The sequence below is a fragment of the Squalius cephalus genome (genome assembly GCF_949319135.1).
Source record: "Squalius cephalus genome assembly, chromosome: 5".
NCBI lineage: Eukaryota > Metazoa > Chordata > Actinopteri > Cypriniformes > Leuciscidae > Squalius > Squalius cephalus.
In genome coordinates, this window is record NC_137126.1 from 29523164 (window position 1) to 29539844 (window position 16681).

Here is a 16681-nt window from a genome sequence, read left to right on the forward strand (position 1 = left end):
TTTATATATAATTATTAATTTAATGTATTTGCTTATTAATTTTATTCTTATTATTGGAGAAAATAATCAGTATTTTTAATGTTTGAATTAATACAAAACTAAAGGTGTTTTTCTGAAATTTCATAATATGAAACTAATTTTCTCATCAAAGTATGCTCTTTCTGGTTATTTTGGAGTAATTCCATGCGAGTCGCACCCACAAAGCCTCTTTTGTTCATCCTTCTTTCAGAACGCTTCCAACGGAGCTCCCCCGGGTTTCTACGGTGCTATAGATCTTCATAACGCCGTGAGTGGTGACCTAATGTTGTTGAAGGATTGTCTATAATTGTTACAATGTTAAGTAAAGACAACACAGTGTAAATACTTCTTGTGATATTGCTAACAATGGTGTGTTTTACCTCAGTCGGACTCTGCTTGTGCTTTGATGTATTGAAGAGTGTGAATAATAGGATTTTGTCTGTGGTGTGTTCTTTGTTTTTTTCTGCAGAATGTGCCTCAGCTGGACGAGGAGGGCTTCTGTATCCGACCAGAAGTCAACGAGAATGATATCCTTACTCCAGATCCATCTCTTCCACCCCACCCCCACCCCCCCAATCCCTCACACACGCTTTCATCTCAGCCACAGAAACATTTTCCTTTATCTCTTTCATCGCCTCCACTCAATGTAAACTCTGAACACTTTTTTTTGGCTTGAGAACATACTGTGATATTTTACTTTGTTGCACTTTTTTTTCTGAATCGCTGCCAAGTCATTCCTTCCCATCAGATTTTCTTCATTCTTCTGTTTTCTTTACCGAAGCTGCGTCATCACTCTGTGTGGACTAGAATACATGTTAAAAAAAAAAAAAAAAAAAAAAACACAAAATCTGATATTTTTAACCATCTAGCTCAAGATACTAAGATGATTTTTCATGCCCCCACACTTTTTTTTGTATGCGAACCATTTTCCTTAACAGTTCTGATCACATGCCAAAGAGAACTCCTTTTATTCATCCAGTGACTCAGAAGATGAGGATGAGCCACGAAAATTCCACGTCCAGATCAAACCCGTGCAGACCAACAACGGCACACACCAACAAAAAGCCACCATCGATGAGCTGAAGGCCTCTATTGGAAACATCACCCTCTCGCCCACCCCTGCCGTAAGAGACGCATCACACAAGAACACACACCTTGTGTAAAGATCCCATGACCATATACTCACCTTTCACTCACATTAATTCATCATACACAGAATAATGCAGCTGGTCTCCCTCTATAAAGGGTGATTGTACAGTGTCAGCAAAGAGAGTTGTGATTGGTTGATATATTCAGTCTTCATCACTTCCCACGAAACCTCAATTTTCCCAGCAGACACTAGAGGGCACTGTTTGATTATGATATTTACAGGCAGACCTCAGAGATTAAGCAAATGCTTTCACACATTTTTTTTTTTAACAATCCTGATTTGTGCTTGAGTGCAGTTTTATTTTGTGTGCGTGTTTGTTTGTGTGTGTGTGTGTGTGTGTGTGTGTGTGTGTGTGTTATGCACCTGTGGTCAATATAAGGATTTAACTGGCTCATTGAAAACAATATTGTTTAGGCCCAACGGACGTTAAACGTTTCCAGTGAGGGAATGAGCATTTAATAAATCTCAAGTAGTTTGAGTCAGGGTTGGTCATCATGACATAATGGGTGACATCACACATGTACTGGTTCGTGCAAAGGTGACCTACTTTTCTGTCATTTTGTGCATGTAGAGTTGTGTGGTCAAGCAGTTCCTCCTGCACAGACTGTGAGCTGTGTGTGTGTGTGTGTGTGTTAGGCCTGTGGACCATCTGTGTGTGTGTGTGCTGTTGGTAAACAAACCCATGCAACTTCCTGCCTGAAATCTCACCACAGGAAGCATGGAGGGACTGTTTCTAATGAGTAAGATCACGTAGGTAAACGTGTGCACACACGGACACATGAAAGCAAGAGTTGTGCCTGTAACAAAAGGATGTTTAGTTAATAAAGGTGGTCAATATCTTGACATGCTCAGAGCCAGTTGGTTAAAATAATGATGTCCCTGATTCTTATTAAATGTTTGCAGCTTTCTTCCTTTTCTTTTGAAAGATATTAATATTTTTATTCAGCAAGGATGCATTAATAGCTCAAAAGTGACCATTTTAATGTTACAAAAGATTTCTATTTCAAATAAATGCTTTTGAACTTTAAATTCAGCAAAGCACAACTGTTTTCAACTGTGATGATAAGAAATATTTCTTGAGCAGTAAATCAGCATATTAGAATGATTTCTGAAGGATCACGTGACACTGACGACTGGAATAATGATGCTGAAAATTCAGCTTTGCCTGACAGGAATAATTTACATATAAATAAAAAGTTATTTTAAATAGTAGTAACAATATTACTGTTTTTACAATGTTTTTACAATATTTTTGAACAAATAAATGCATCCTTGTTGAGCATAATAGATTAAAAAAATTTTTTTTTTAAATCTTACTGGTTTAAAAGGTAGTGCATATTTGTGTTGTTTATGATTTGATAAATATTAGATATGTAATGGACAGAATAAAAACAAGTTGGTTAGGTTAGTTATCAGTTACATCATTTGTAACTATGATTTTCTCTTTATGCCCAAGATTTCATCTGTTCTGCTTCTCAGTCTCGCCTTTTGTGTTTGTTTTACATTCTCTCTCCCATCCCTCGCTCTTCATCCCTTTGTGACGCTTTGAAATGACAGAGTGATGTATTTCTGCAATAACACATCCTCACAAGTGCCAGCTTGTGTTTTCAGTGAGCACAGTTTACTTTAGACACCTTCACTGCCGCCTCTGTTTGCTCTGTTTGAGATGGATTAACACACATCTTTTAGGGAGGCTCTTCATCATTCATTTCACCCAGCTTGAGCTTTCTGTCTTCTTCCAAATGTGCTCAGTAATCACTCAGATTAACCTCTGAAATATTTACACATCTCAAAAACTACACTCACAATGTTCATATTGAACATTTGTCTTTGTGTCTCATATCATACTTGTGTTTCCTTTCTCAGTCTCTCTTCTTTTCGTGGGTCTGTTTAATTTTTAGGCGGATCTGTTTTATGGCAGTTTTGGTCAAGTAAGGAAATCTAGGTGATGACGAATGCCATGTCATCTGTTGTAGATTATTGGTATTATTGAGCTTTCCATTTCCTCTAGTCTTCTGTTGTCTCTCTTTTCCCTTCATGTGCTCTCTCTCTCTCTCTCTCTCTCTCTGTTTCATTGGCGGGTGTGTGGCCTGGGTGCTGTAATTGAACCCATTTGCCAGTCTCTGCCTATGGGACTGAACCATGCCTTCACTTTTCTTTATGCATGCATGTGTAGTTGCATGCTTGTGTATTTGTTTGTGTGTTTCCACAAGTTTTTCCTTCACAATTTATCATTTAGTTTTGTTTACAGTCTTTATGTTGCTTTTCTGATGTGTTTCTTTTCATCGAACACCAAGTGAAATTATTTTCCATCCACTTTGACAGAGTCTCGTTCAGAGATGCTTCATATGAGTCACTTTGAATACACAATAAACCATGCCCATCTTTGTGCATTTATTGCCGTTTTGCTAGCTGACTCTTGTTGACATTTCTCAGCCTCAAAACAATCCCGGTAGTGAATTTGGTTGAATTATCTGCCACTCATTTCCTCATGTTTAAACTGCCTGCAGAATATTGTTTCTGAACTGATGGTTTGAATATGCAATCCCACTAGTGCGGTTCTCTGCTCGTTCTTGTGTGTGTGCTTTTCGTCCTGTGAGGCCAATATCCATTGAATGAATGTGGGGATGAAGCACTTCATGTCTTCAGCTGTTTTCATAACTCCTCTCACTCTCATTAATAAAAGCCTGTTTTCATTTCCAGGTTCATATGAAGAAGAACCAGTCCAGTGAGTATTCCTTTTTTTTCCGTCCTCCCTCCATCCCTATGTCACTCTGAAGGTTTGGCTCTGGAGAGCGCCTGCCATTTTGACTTCTCTTTTTCGTTTTTCTTGGCCATGACGTTTCTCGCCAAGCCTCCTTCATGTTGCTCTGGTGACCCCTCCAAAGCCAACTCATCCCATGAGAAAATAAACATCTTCTCCCATTTTTTCCTCATCTGAGTAGCACAGCGTTGCCTCCTTAAGCCATGAGCAAGATTAACTGCTTAATTGTGTGTTTATGTTTTTCTATCCATCATAATTTTACATTTTTCCAGTAAATTGTGACTTAAACGAACACAGATGCATGCCAGAATGTAGTGTTTACACTGCGGCATGTTCTCACATCAAGAGCGACGATTTTAACCTCCTAGGAAAGTTTCGCATACTTTAAATCCGTAAGACATAGTAATTGAGATCACAGTAGAAACGTTTTGTTATTCTTCCACTCAAACGGTAAACATTTCTTCAAAGAGCGCATTTACCACAACCTCCTGCACGCGCTGAAATTGATAAGATCTGGCAGATAATTTTATCCGATAAGTCCTTTAATCCAATTCATGTTGTTTTATCTTAAATCACACTAAGATGCTATTGTAAGTATTCTTTCTCTGTATGTTAAAGGAAACTTATTTAAATACAATTTACAATTTGATTTTGTTGTCCACATGAATTATGCTTAATGTTGTTGGACAGAATTTAAAAATGTTTTATTGAATTTAGGTATTACGACATTATAATTTACAGTATAAGAAATGTATATTCATTTTGAGATTATCTAAAGATTATATTTAAAGGGGTCCATTATGCTTTTCCAATTTTTCAACTTTAGTTAGTGTGTAATGTTGCTGTTTGAGCATGATCAAAAAGATCTGAGAAGTTTCAAAGCTCAAAGTCCACTCCAAAGGGAGATATTTTATTTGACAGAATCCACTTTTCAAGAACTACAGCGAACGGCTCATTTGGACTACAATTAAAAAAAAATCGGGATCTTAGGAAGTCACAATGTTCCTCATTTAAATAATCTCCACCCACAGAATACGCAAAAAAGGGGACGAGGCCTGGTTGAGCTGCATTAGAGAAGGCTGTGTTGTCACTATGTTAAAGAGACGCTGTTTTTTCCCCACAATGTCTCCAAAACTCATTTGTTTGACCTTCCTAAGGCTGACAAAATTTTATTTTAAACACTGTTTCTGGACATTAAAACCCTAAATTTTATATGTGCGCTGCATATTTTATGAAGAACAGCTTGTTTTCTGTTGTTTTTGTAATCTCACTTTTGTAAAACGGTTCACCGCTCCTTAGGAAAATGAACCATGGTTTAGTGATCGATTACTGTTTGTATTATCTTAGTTTTCCGACAAATATCACGATTAAATGGTGGATAACACCGTATCTATAATGTATAAGAAAATTACAAAAAACATACCACTCTGAAACATCCTGTGAAATCCATGCTTGCAAAGTCCGTGCATGAAATCCGTTCTGCAAAATCCTCTTGTTCGTTAACATTGTCAGGGTCTGAATTAGGCTTGAAGTGGAAGTTTGAAACAACCTTAATATTTACACTAGAGAATAACTCGCAGTAATGGAGGGGCGGGACTTTTACCGAACAAGCGGTGCCAATCACAACACACTGGGCCAGCTTACCAATCACAGCACATTTTGTATTATGGAAGGAGGGGCTTCATCGAAATCGGCATGTTCGAGCCAGACTGGGGAGAGAGGTGCTGTAATAATGTAAAATATGTGAAAAATAATGCTGTTAATGTTTTTTGAACAATTAAGCATGAAAACATTCTAGTACACCACGAACACAAAATCAAGACTTTGTAAAAGGGCATAATAGGACCCCTTTAACGTTATTATTAAATGATTAGGTGTTTTTAAAGATTAACTTTAGTGACCATTAGTTGACGGCAAAGGTAAAGTAAATGTGCAGTTAAACATCTGATATCATCTGATACTGTTAAAATAAAAAAAAGTGTACTATCAGCCAATATACTATAGGGTAATATCAAATATATCGATTATAGATCAGATCAGTGTTACTGTCAGTCCAGAACCTGACGGGTGTCTCATATTCTTTACTGTTTAAAACTTACCGGTAATATGTGGCACGTGGGCAAATAGGCATATAACAGACATACAAATGGACATATAGAATAAACTGATGAATATTCAGAACTGAATGTTATTGTAAATGTGGATCTCAAACATACTCACTGTAGGAATGACACGACAACACACATTCCCTTCTGTAAATCCAAAGACAGGTGAGTTTTCCTCCGGAATCTTAGTCAGCGTACTCGCTCTCTTTTGGTCCGCAGCTACATTTGTGTTGGTGGGAATGAGGGAGCTAGTAAAAATGAAAAACAAAATGTGCAAATTACAAAATTACCTATTTGTACAAAAATTTACTTTACTAATTTATGCTGTTGTCTTTTAACACTGTCATTTGTCCTTTGTGTATAATATACTGTATGTCGTTGGGATTTGGTCTCAAATACATACCATTTCAAATGTACTATGCCGATCATTTATAGCTTGCGATTTTAAATGTATGTATTTGGTGTGACAAATGGGGTTGCATGGACATGTGTCTCATGTAGCAAAGTACTCTACTGACATGGCACTCAGAAATGGTCAGAAATTTTAGTGACTATTGTAGTTTTCTGGCTTCCATGTTGGTTTTTATTTTTTACATGCAACAATCTAGTATTTCATTTGATAACATCATATTTACTTCATGAAACACATGAGCTGCATTTTTAATCGGGACTTAATGAGCAGTGCCCAGTTACAAGAACCCCTTAAGTTAAGAAATTGTAATAGGGTATATGTCGAACGTCGCATTACGAAACCGGAAAACAGAACGCATCGCTTCCGGTTCAGGTCTTTTGTATGTGCTTCTTGCATTTTTTTACTGTTTTACTCAAGATAACTTAAAAGGAGCGAGCAAAGATGATCATAACCAATGTCCCTCGCATGTGAAGATCGATATTTATAAGTAAAAAAAAAAAAAAATCTTCACACTAACGTTTAGATATTTAAATAGAATAAAACGCCAATAACAAAGTGAGATAGGTAGGTTAGCTGATTACCTTAAAATTCCATAGATATCAGCGTCAGTTCATACGGCTGTTAACACTTTCTATGACAAGCGGATGCGATGAGACCAGGTTTCCGGTTTCGTCATGCGACGTTCGACATATACCCTATTGCAGATGGATTTATAGACTGCATTTAAGGGGTGTCTTGCAACAGGCTGCAGCTGCCAGTTGCATAAACTCAGCCACTATGTTAAGACTGTTATAAGAACTAGTTTGAACAAATAGCAGTAAGACAAGAGGTGAATCACTCTTACTTTTCCGATTCAAATTAGACCATTCTACCTTGATTTTTAGAAGTTAAAACCAGTCTTGAAGAAAAAAATTAATGACTAACTTTTAAGACTAGTCAAAGCAGTTTATGCAACCGGCCACCAGCAGATCACAAATAAAGCCTGAAGAGTTGCTCCGTTACTCAATTGCATATTTTCTCATTGATCTACAGGTGATGAACTGACACGACACAAGATACCACAGCCATCCTTTAATGAGTAAGAGAAATTTTCTGTTAACCTTTATTTGTTCACCCTTTTTTTATCAAAATTGTAACCATTTATGCACTATGTTGTACAACTTCCATAAGTTTTTTTTTTTTTTTTTTAACCTTCAAACAGTAGATTAGCCTGTAATGACCTGCTGTCTTTGGATCCGTTTGGCCCGACCAGCACCGGCTCCAGCTCGTCTCTACCCCACTCGTCAGGTAATACTTGTCTGTTGTAATACAGCAAATGCACACTCTTCTGGGTGCAGCTCTGTATTAATGTCATTACCACATAAGGGAACTATTGTTGTTAGACATCGTTTCCCTTTTTCCTTATATCTCAGAGTTTCACCAAACGGCCATTAACGTATATTAAAGTACAATCACATTTCAGTAAAGTATTGGTTAACATCTACAATAATCTCACTGACAGAGTTCAGCTTGGCAGTGTTGGAGTCAAAATGTTTTTCATCGACCACACACACACACACACACACACACACACACTGTACAAGCAGACAGTCGTAAGTCATTCACCCTTCCACCTCCTCCATCCCCCAGTCTCTGGGAGGCTTGTCTTAGGTCTGACCTCCTTTATTATTGATGATGCTTACAGGCTGGGGAAAGTGTCTGGGCTTTTCCAGTCCACAACAGTCGCCTCTAGAGAGCTTGCTCAGGCTACTGTTGTCACGGAAACCCTCATATCCCACAGCGACTTCATATCCCACTCAATCTATCCTGTGCTTTAGCATGACATCTTTTGTTAATGCCATGGGAAAAACGTATTTTTTGTTGTTTGCTTGTTTAGTCTATTTTTATTCACTTTTATTTTTTGCATTTTGATATTATAGAACAGGGATTTAAAAAAATAACTAAATTATTTGCTGATAATTGAGTTTCTTGACTTATTATTGGAGGAATGCTGTTGGCGTAGTTTTCTGCAGAATTTTACACACCCTAGGCTTTATTTGTGAAACACAAAACAGATTTAATTCTTTGTAAATCGTCCATGCTGTTAATCCATTCACACATAAAATTTCCCATTGAATTAAATGTCAGTTTTACATTAAAAATGGGTTTTATACACGATTTACACATGCGTTGGATCTTGAGCCATGAATAAGATTCCTGTGTGTATTCCGTGAGTACGGTCAGTGTTTCCTCACGCTCTATTCTCATCTCTGTCTCTCTCTCTGAAAGCTCTTGACCTTGATTGTTGAAATGAAATGTTATTTTGACATCTGGGAATTAGGAGCTTCTATATCTTGGGCAATAGTGCAGTTGACAGTATGTGGTTTTGACCAAATTTAAATATTATCTTTTTGATGTACGTTAACAAAGATGAGGTGCAAAGTAGTTACGAAACTTATGTACGTAATATATGCAAATTAATTTTTTTGTTGTTGATTTGAATTATTTTGTTGGAAATATTTCAGACTTGATTTTTTATTTACTAATTATATTATTGTAATACTTTATTTTTGAAGAAATATTTGTGGCTTAATTTTAGTTTGACATTAAGGCGTTGTTTGCAAACAAGTGAATGCTTTTCTCTTTGATAAGCCACTCAATGCAGTCACTATAAAAATCCAACCCGTCATTCAAGCTCTGACCTTATCCACGAGGGCCAATCATAATCCAAAGTTAATTGGCACCTTCAGAGGTCAGAGGGCGGAGTTTAGAGTCCCCGTGTCACAGACGTTGTCAAACATGATCTTGTTATAGTTCTGACCTGGCAAATGAACAAAAAGAGCTGTGAAGAGGATATTAGTAATGTTGCAAGGTATTGCACTTGCATTTTATTATAAATTTGTGCTATTTAGGTGTTTTTGCATAGCTTTTGAGAATTTTGTTTCTTCCATGCCTTAATATGTTTTAAATGAGCCTCATTTACATTGACTTCTTTCTTTTTTTCTCATCCTTGCTTTGTATTTGTTCAATGCTCTTTTTCTTAGACCTGGCTTCTCTCTTCTTAACATCTTTCCCTACATCTCCCCCACTGCAGTTAAATGATGAGGTTTTTGAAGACCCAGGTAATGCTTATAACCCATGCCTGCAGTTTGATCGTCAGAATAGAACTTTTCCCATAACAGACACTGACCCTGATGGCAAAGAAATATGCAAAAATGTGAATGATGAGAGGAATGTTTTGCTTGAACTCACCCGCAGCTAAAGATCCTAATATTTCTTAGAGATGTATCTGTGAAAATAAGTGGTTTTTTTTTTTACATTTTCTGCTCACAGAAGATAAGCACAGAGACACACTTTATTGTACTTAAAGGATAGTTTACAAAAAAAAAAAAAAAAAGTATAATAAAGTCATACAGGTTTGGAACGATATAAGAGTGAGTAAAATAATGACAGAATTTACACACTGACACCTTTTAACAATTTTGTATCATTTTACCCCTCGTCTATGTCAGTATTTTATTTATTAATTTATTTTTTGTATTTGTATTAGTAAAGACTAACAGGAGTGCATGAAGGTTAGCTGATCATATGCTTAGGAATACCACATTACAGTATGTTTTAAGGGATATATAAAAATACATATTTCAGAGGATTCCACAATATTTTGAACATTATTTTTATAATAATTTTTCCATTTGTATTTTTTTTTTAAATGTACACTTATAATATTTTGTTTTACTTTAAAATATATTATATTTTCTTAATTTTTATATGTATTCATTTTATTGTTTTATAATTGTATTCTTATAATATTTTACTCTATTTAAATTGTATTATATATATATATATATATATATATATATATATAAAAAATTATTATTATTTTTTTTTATTTATTTATTTTTTATTTTTTTCGCTGATCATTTAAAAAAAAGGCTCCCCCCCCCCTCCCCGATTACTTTTTATTATTACTGGTTTTCTGTTTATGTGACATTTTCTTAATGTAATTATGTGAAATATAGAGCTGTATTACACATTCAGATTAAGAGAACAATTTGAGAAGAGATGCACCTCCTTTGCATATACACAAATCCAGGTCATCTGTGTTTCTTTCATATTTTTTCATTTTTTCCATGTAACATTAGTCTTTTCAGCATGCCTGTCAGTATGTGGTACATTTTTACAAGCATCATTACTCTTTTCTCTCTGATGACCCCTGTAACAGAAGTGGATTTACAGTCGGAGCCCACCTCTCCTTCAGCAATCAGTCTTGATGTTACCGAGCCTCCTGCTTTGCCCGTTCCCTCCAAACTCCCTTCTCCTGCCAGTCTCACCAAGCCGTGCACCCCGTCATTCCCTGTTCTCCCCTTTCCTCCCTCCACCTCTCTCCCAGACGAGGCTGTTGCCCCCCTCCGTCCTGGCCCGACTCGAGCTCTGAGCGTACCTCCAGCCCTACAAGCTCTTCCTAAGGACTACGCTACCCACAAGCCCCCTCTCAGTGCTCCCGTTGCTGGTCCAGACACACTTTCGTCCTGGGCCCAGAGCCAATGGATTGCCTTCAATGATGCCTTTGTGCCATGTCGTGGACCATCCCATCAACCAGCGAGACCTCGGTCAGTGCCTGTGTCTCAACAGCCTAAGCTTTTCTTCAGAGAGACTGGTGACCCATTTGGCAGCATTGGAAAAGAGGAGAGCACTCCCTCTCTAAAGGAAGCACCAGCCCGATCCATGCAGGATGGTAATATTGAGGAATGAGTTTTCATAAGCATGTTCCAACACTGTCCCATGGCTACATGACAGTGAGATAAATACACTGAGATTTTAACAAACCTGATGTTTTTACAACTTATTTTATTTCATTGTAATTGTTTGGATTTCTTGCTTTTTTTCTTTTTTTTTTTCTTCAGTTAAGAGTTAGATTTATTTGACTTTTGTTGTTTGATTGGTGAATTTTTTTTTTTACTTTTGTGTTTTCTGTGTTGTTTATTTATTTGAATAATACAAATGTAACCAAATAATCACATGTAAGCCATCATAGTCTTTATTACTGTTTAGCTAGATACAGTCAAAAAAATGTGGGACCCAAGTTTGGTTTTATTTTATTTTATTTTGTTTTATATAGTATATTTTATTTATTACATTTTGTTTTCAATGTATTTTTCTATTTCTTTCTTCTATTTTTTATTTTTCCAAATACTTTTGGTTCAGCTACACAAAGTAACATGTGTCTACAAACTTGGTCAGAAATATCATATCCAATGTTTTCTAAAATCAGAACATAATGACTAAGATGGTTTAACGTGTGCATGTTTCTTTCAGTTTCCTTACCTGGTCTTATAATTTCTTATTTTTTTTATATGTTTATAATTGTGACATTGGACATTGCATGTGACTGAACATCAGGTGTAATCTTTGGATTTGACTGTTAGCTTGTTTTCTGTGTGATGACAAATCCAGTATAGCAACATTTTGAATGTTTTTGGTGATTTTTAAGTCACGCTCAGAGGGTGCTGTCTTCGTATTTCCCCCTTTTTTTCGTACATCTTGTGGTTCTAAAATTTGTCATCTTATTTTTTTTCATGCACAGTACCACCGCCAAACAGGCCGACTACTCCCCTGGGCACAGCAGCCATAGTCCCTCCACCAAGACCATTATCACGGCCCAAACTGCCAGCAGCCAAGCTGACGGGCATCAATGAGGTTGTGAGTAAAGAAGATATTTCCTGATTCCCCCTGAATGCAGTGAATTATTAATCAGTTGCTTGTTTTCTGCAGGGCCGGCCGTTCAGCCCTCCTAAGGTGTCCAACTCTAGCCCTCCTCCCGCTGCTCCTCTGGCTCGTGCCGAGAGCTCCTCCTCTCTCAGCTCCAACACCTCCCTGAGCACCAGCAACACACCTACTGTCGGTGAGTCTTCAGTCTCACACACTCCTGTGAACACAAGCTGCACACACTAAATCTTTTTTCACATCTTCCACATTCACATCAGACTTACAAAATGTATGAATAATTATAATGTATATAATTTATCATTTAATACATTTATTACTTCATTATTATAACAATAAAGTCATCATTTATATACTGTATGGTTATTAGGATACAGGATATCTTTCAAAATGTTTTTTTATATATATTTTATATTCATGTCCATGTGTAAGGAAAGCTAATATGCACAAATAATATTCTACACATTGCATTTCATCGTATGGTCAACACATCACTCACCAGATCATTCCATCCTCATTCTTCACTGGTGAACTGTGTTCTCGCCCTGTTTTTTTTTTTTTTTGGTTTCCTCCTCTTCATTTTGAATTAAGAGGACGATCTTTTTGTGGGGAAACTGCCCACATTTGAGAAGAGATGTGAAACTCCGGCAGGTAGAGTGGAAAGAACTCAGAAGAGCATTTGTTCTAACTTACTAACTGACTCAAGAATGATCATCTCTCCTTGATCAACCAATTGCATTGCCCCATCTGCTAAACCATAACTACTCTCATTCTGTGACTCACCATGTGAATGATCTCTAATTGTAAAACTGACTATTGTGCGTCTGATGCATTGTAGCTGGTGAGGATGCATGGCAGAAATAGTGCGGATGATGTCTTTTCCTTGGCTTTTACCTGTTGACCTGTCATTGTTTGTCACTGCAGAGATTTAAATTATCTTAACTGAAACACATTCCTCAGAACGCCTCTATTATTTTTTATTCATACTTGGATGTCTGTTTTTTTATTGTCTGTCTTCCTCCTGATTCTTTTCCTCATAGGGATATCTCGTGGGCCCAGTCCAGTGACACTGGCTTCCCAGGATGCATTGCCCATTGCTGTAGCATTCACAGAGTCTGTTAATGCGTATTTCAAAGGAGCAGATCCCAGCAAGTGAGTTTCATGTCATCTGCCCTGCTAAGACAACACAGACTTTACATACTATACACATGATGACAAAACCTTGAAATTCGTTCATTAGTCTAGATCAGGGGTCTCCAACCCTGCTCCTGGAGGGCTACTGTCCTGCAGACTTCAGGTCCAACCCTGTTCCAACACACCTGCCTGTAATTATCAAGCAACCCTGAACAGCTTGATTAGCTGGTCCAGGTGTGTTTGATTGGGGTTGGAGCTAAAAATCTGCAGGACTGTAGCCCTCCAGGAGCAAGGTTGGAGACACCTGGTCTAGATATTCTAAGCTCTGACATATTTCAGTGGCTTTGTGAGTGGGATCTCTGTAAAATGATTTTTAAAAATGTGATTTTAGGTGCATTGTGAAGATCACAGGAGACATGACCCTGTCCTTTCCTAGCGGCATCATCAAGATTTTCACCTCTACTCCGTCTCCTGCTGTACTCAGCTTCAAACTCTCAAACACCAGCAGATTAGAGCAAATTATGCCTAACCAGCAACTACTGCACAGGTGAGTGTGTGCCTTTACACTAACTTGTTTCTTCTAATGTTACGCTACTGTTAAAAGTTTTGGGGGAATTTTTTCAAATAAAGTAAGTTAACTTTAATTCAGCAAGAATGCATTAAAGAATATTTATATTTCAAATAAATGCTGTTCATTAGAACTTTCTATTTATCAAAGAATGCTGATAAAACATGCATGCAGTTCCCACAAAAATATTTAGCAGCACAACTATTTTCAACATTGATAATGAGAAAATCAGCATATTAGAAACATCTCTGAAGGATCATGTGACACTGAAGACTGGAGTAATGATGCAGAAAAATCAGCTTTGCCATCACAGGAATGAATTTCATTTTAAAATGTATGTTCAGACAGAAACCAGTTATTTTAAATTGTAATAATATTGATATTATTGATATTAATTTCTAAAATTTCTAAATATAAATTTACTAATATATTATTAAAATCAAAAATTATTATTATTATTTTTTTACATTTTTTAACATGCACTGTGAACCTACACGAACAAACAATGAACAGCTGTATTTTTATTGACTAACATTAACAAAGATGAATAAATACTGTAACAAATGTTTTGCTCATTGTTGGTTCATGTTAGTTAATACATTAACTAATGTTAACTAATGAACCTTATTATAAAGTGTTACCAAAATAATAATAATAAAAAAAAACATGTGTATATGAGAAAGTGATAAAACATTTTGTATATTTGTAACAGCCTTCTTACTTTATTCATGATTCCATATAGTAGCATCATGATCGCTAAAGTGCTCAGGCTAAACTCACCCTGCTCTCACTCACCCACATCCTTTTTCATGTTGTGTGAGTTCGTGCCAGCAGTTCTCAGGCATGGCTATTCAAATCAGGAGGGATTTGTGATTTAATAGTTGAGCTGCTGGACTAGGGTTAGTTATTCCATGCTGCTCCAATGACACACAGCATTGAATTATTGAGCTCCTAATACTGTTTTCTTTGTGTGTGTGTGTGTATGTGTGTGTGTGTGTGTGTGTGTGTGTGTGTGTTTGTGACTCCAGTGACTCCTCCCAGAGTGACACAAGCACTAAGGACTTTTGGCTGAACATGTCTGCATTGACGGCGTACCTCAGGAAGAGCTCTGAGCAGAATCCTACTGCATCCTATTACAATGTGGACATCCTAAAGTACCAGGTTCATAGCTTTCAATTCTGTTACCTTTGGGATAATACTGTTAGTCAATGAATTCTTCAAGAAACACGTGAGTAAAGCTTGTTAGTACTAGCTTTTCTAGTATGCTTCATTTTAGAGCTGCACAATTGAGAATCACTTTTTTTTTTTTTTATATAGAAATCACGATTCTCCCACGATTCTGAATAGACAACTAAACAAAAAAATGTAATTTACTAGAGGTTCTGACAAAATGTTAATTGCTGCAGTCTAATTAAAAACAATTTAATTAATTTGTGTTATTTAAAAAAGCGGTTTGAATAAATGATTCAACGACTCACACACTCTTAGTGCTGCATTTGATACTATTGACCACAACATTCTTTTAAATAGATTAAAAAATTATGTTGGCATTAGTGGAATTGCATTAGCATGGTTTAAATCATACTTATCTGACTGTTATCAGTTTGTAGCAGTAAATGAAGAGATGTCTTATCGACAAGTTCAGTATGGAGTACCACAAGGCTCAGTACTAGGACCGTTGCTGTTCACTCTGTACATGCTACCCTTTGGAAATATCATTAGGAAGCATGGCATTAGTTTTCACTGTTATGCTGATGATACTCAGCACTATATTTCTTCACGCCCAGACGAAACATACTAATTCACAAAATTAACGGAATGCATAGCTGATATAAAAAACTGGATGACTAGTAATTTCCTACTACTTAACTCTTGGACAAGGACAAAATTATTGGACAAAAAACGTCCTCATGTAATAACCTAGAATATTAGTCTCTCTGTTTATCCCGAGTTTTACCGCAGTCCGCCAGATCCAGGCCGCATCCAGATCTGATGAAGGACCTGCGCCTGGACACGTTGACAATGCAGTCCTGAAGTGTCAACTAGTCTCTCCCCTGTGAAGGCCCCCTTCTCCTTCCCTTAACCTCTGTACAGATAAAACGCTGTGAAAATAGTTCCGATTCACATGGCTAAGCAGAAGCGATAAATAATTCTGTATTATACATTTTTTAAGGCCAGACATGTAATTTGTTGAGGTCAAGTTGTAAAGAAAGACTACACGCCTGCGCACATATATATTCAAACGCACATACCTATAGACTGAACACGTAATATGCATTTGCACGCCGTCAGCGTTTTCACAGGTTTGCGTTTTTAAACCTTGCGCAAAGATAAAAAATATATTTTTTTTTTTTTTTCAGGGCTTGCACCTTGGAACCTATTTCGGGGTTCGCATTCTCGAGCCGCCAAGCACTGTTGTTGTGTCGTGTAAGCGGCCCCTAAGTGAATAACTAATGATCTTTGCAACGGAAGTGAATCAATCAAAACTAATTTTAGCTGGACAATAACTTTATTCTAGAGCTGCTGTAAAGCCAAAACAATCTCTGTTACATTAATTTCCTATTATCACTGTAAAGCTGCTTTGAAACAATCTATATTGTTAAAAGCGCTATATAAATGAAGGTGACTTGACTTGACTCATAAAGACTCCACTTGGTTCATTACAGGATGAATCAGCATTTTTAAACAAATCTCTTGAATGAATGATTCAATGATATATACTGTATATTTCTTAACTGTCACTTCGGTTAAGAAGTGACAGTACAAACTACTGGTGTAACAGTTTGCGTTGTGTATTCACACCTGCCTTGTTTGGTTCGATTGA

The 16681-nt window shown here is 36.8% G+C and overlaps 1 protein-coding gene across 13 annotated transcripts in view; it reads left to right on the forward strand.

The window, feature by feature from the left end:
• Positions 1 to 16681, forward strand: part of fcho2 (FCH and mu domain containing endocytic adaptor 2) — a 47241-nt gene that overhangs the window by 24443 nt on the left and 6117 nt on the right. Inside the window, exons 12-26 of one of the 13 annotated variants that reach the window (XM_079872793.1) lie at positions 230 to 286; positions 488 to 545; positions 967 to 1142; positions 3872 to 3896; positions 6158 to 6202; positions 7482 to 7527; positions 7651 to 7736; positions 9473 to 9550; positions 10654 to 11166; positions 12016 to 12131; positions 12204 to 12333; positions 12747 to 12806; positions 13196 to 13307; positions 13681 to 13836; positions 14886 to 15018. In XM_079872793.1, the coding sequence (XP_079728919.1) occupies positions 230 to 286; positions 488 to 545; positions 967 to 1142; positions 3872 to 3896; positions 6158 to 6202; positions 7482 to 7527; positions 7651 to 7736; positions 9473 to 9550; positions 10654 to 11166; positions 12016 to 12131; positions 12204 to 12333; positions 12747 to 12806; positions 13196 to 13307; positions 13681 to 13836; positions 14886 to 15018 (1791 nt within the window). The remainder of the gene's footprint in view (positions 1 to 229; positions 287 to 487; positions 546 to 966; positions 1143 to 3871; positions 3897 to 6157; positions 6203 to 7481; positions 7528 to 7650; positions 7737 to 9472; positions 9551 to 10653; positions 11167 to 12015; positions 12132 to 12203; positions 12334 to 12746; positions 12807 to 13195; positions 13308 to 13680; positions 13837 to 14885; positions 15019 to 16681) is intronic. The other 12 variants (XM_079872798.1, XM_079872799.1, XM_079872800.1 and 9 more) reach the window with 12 other exon arrangements.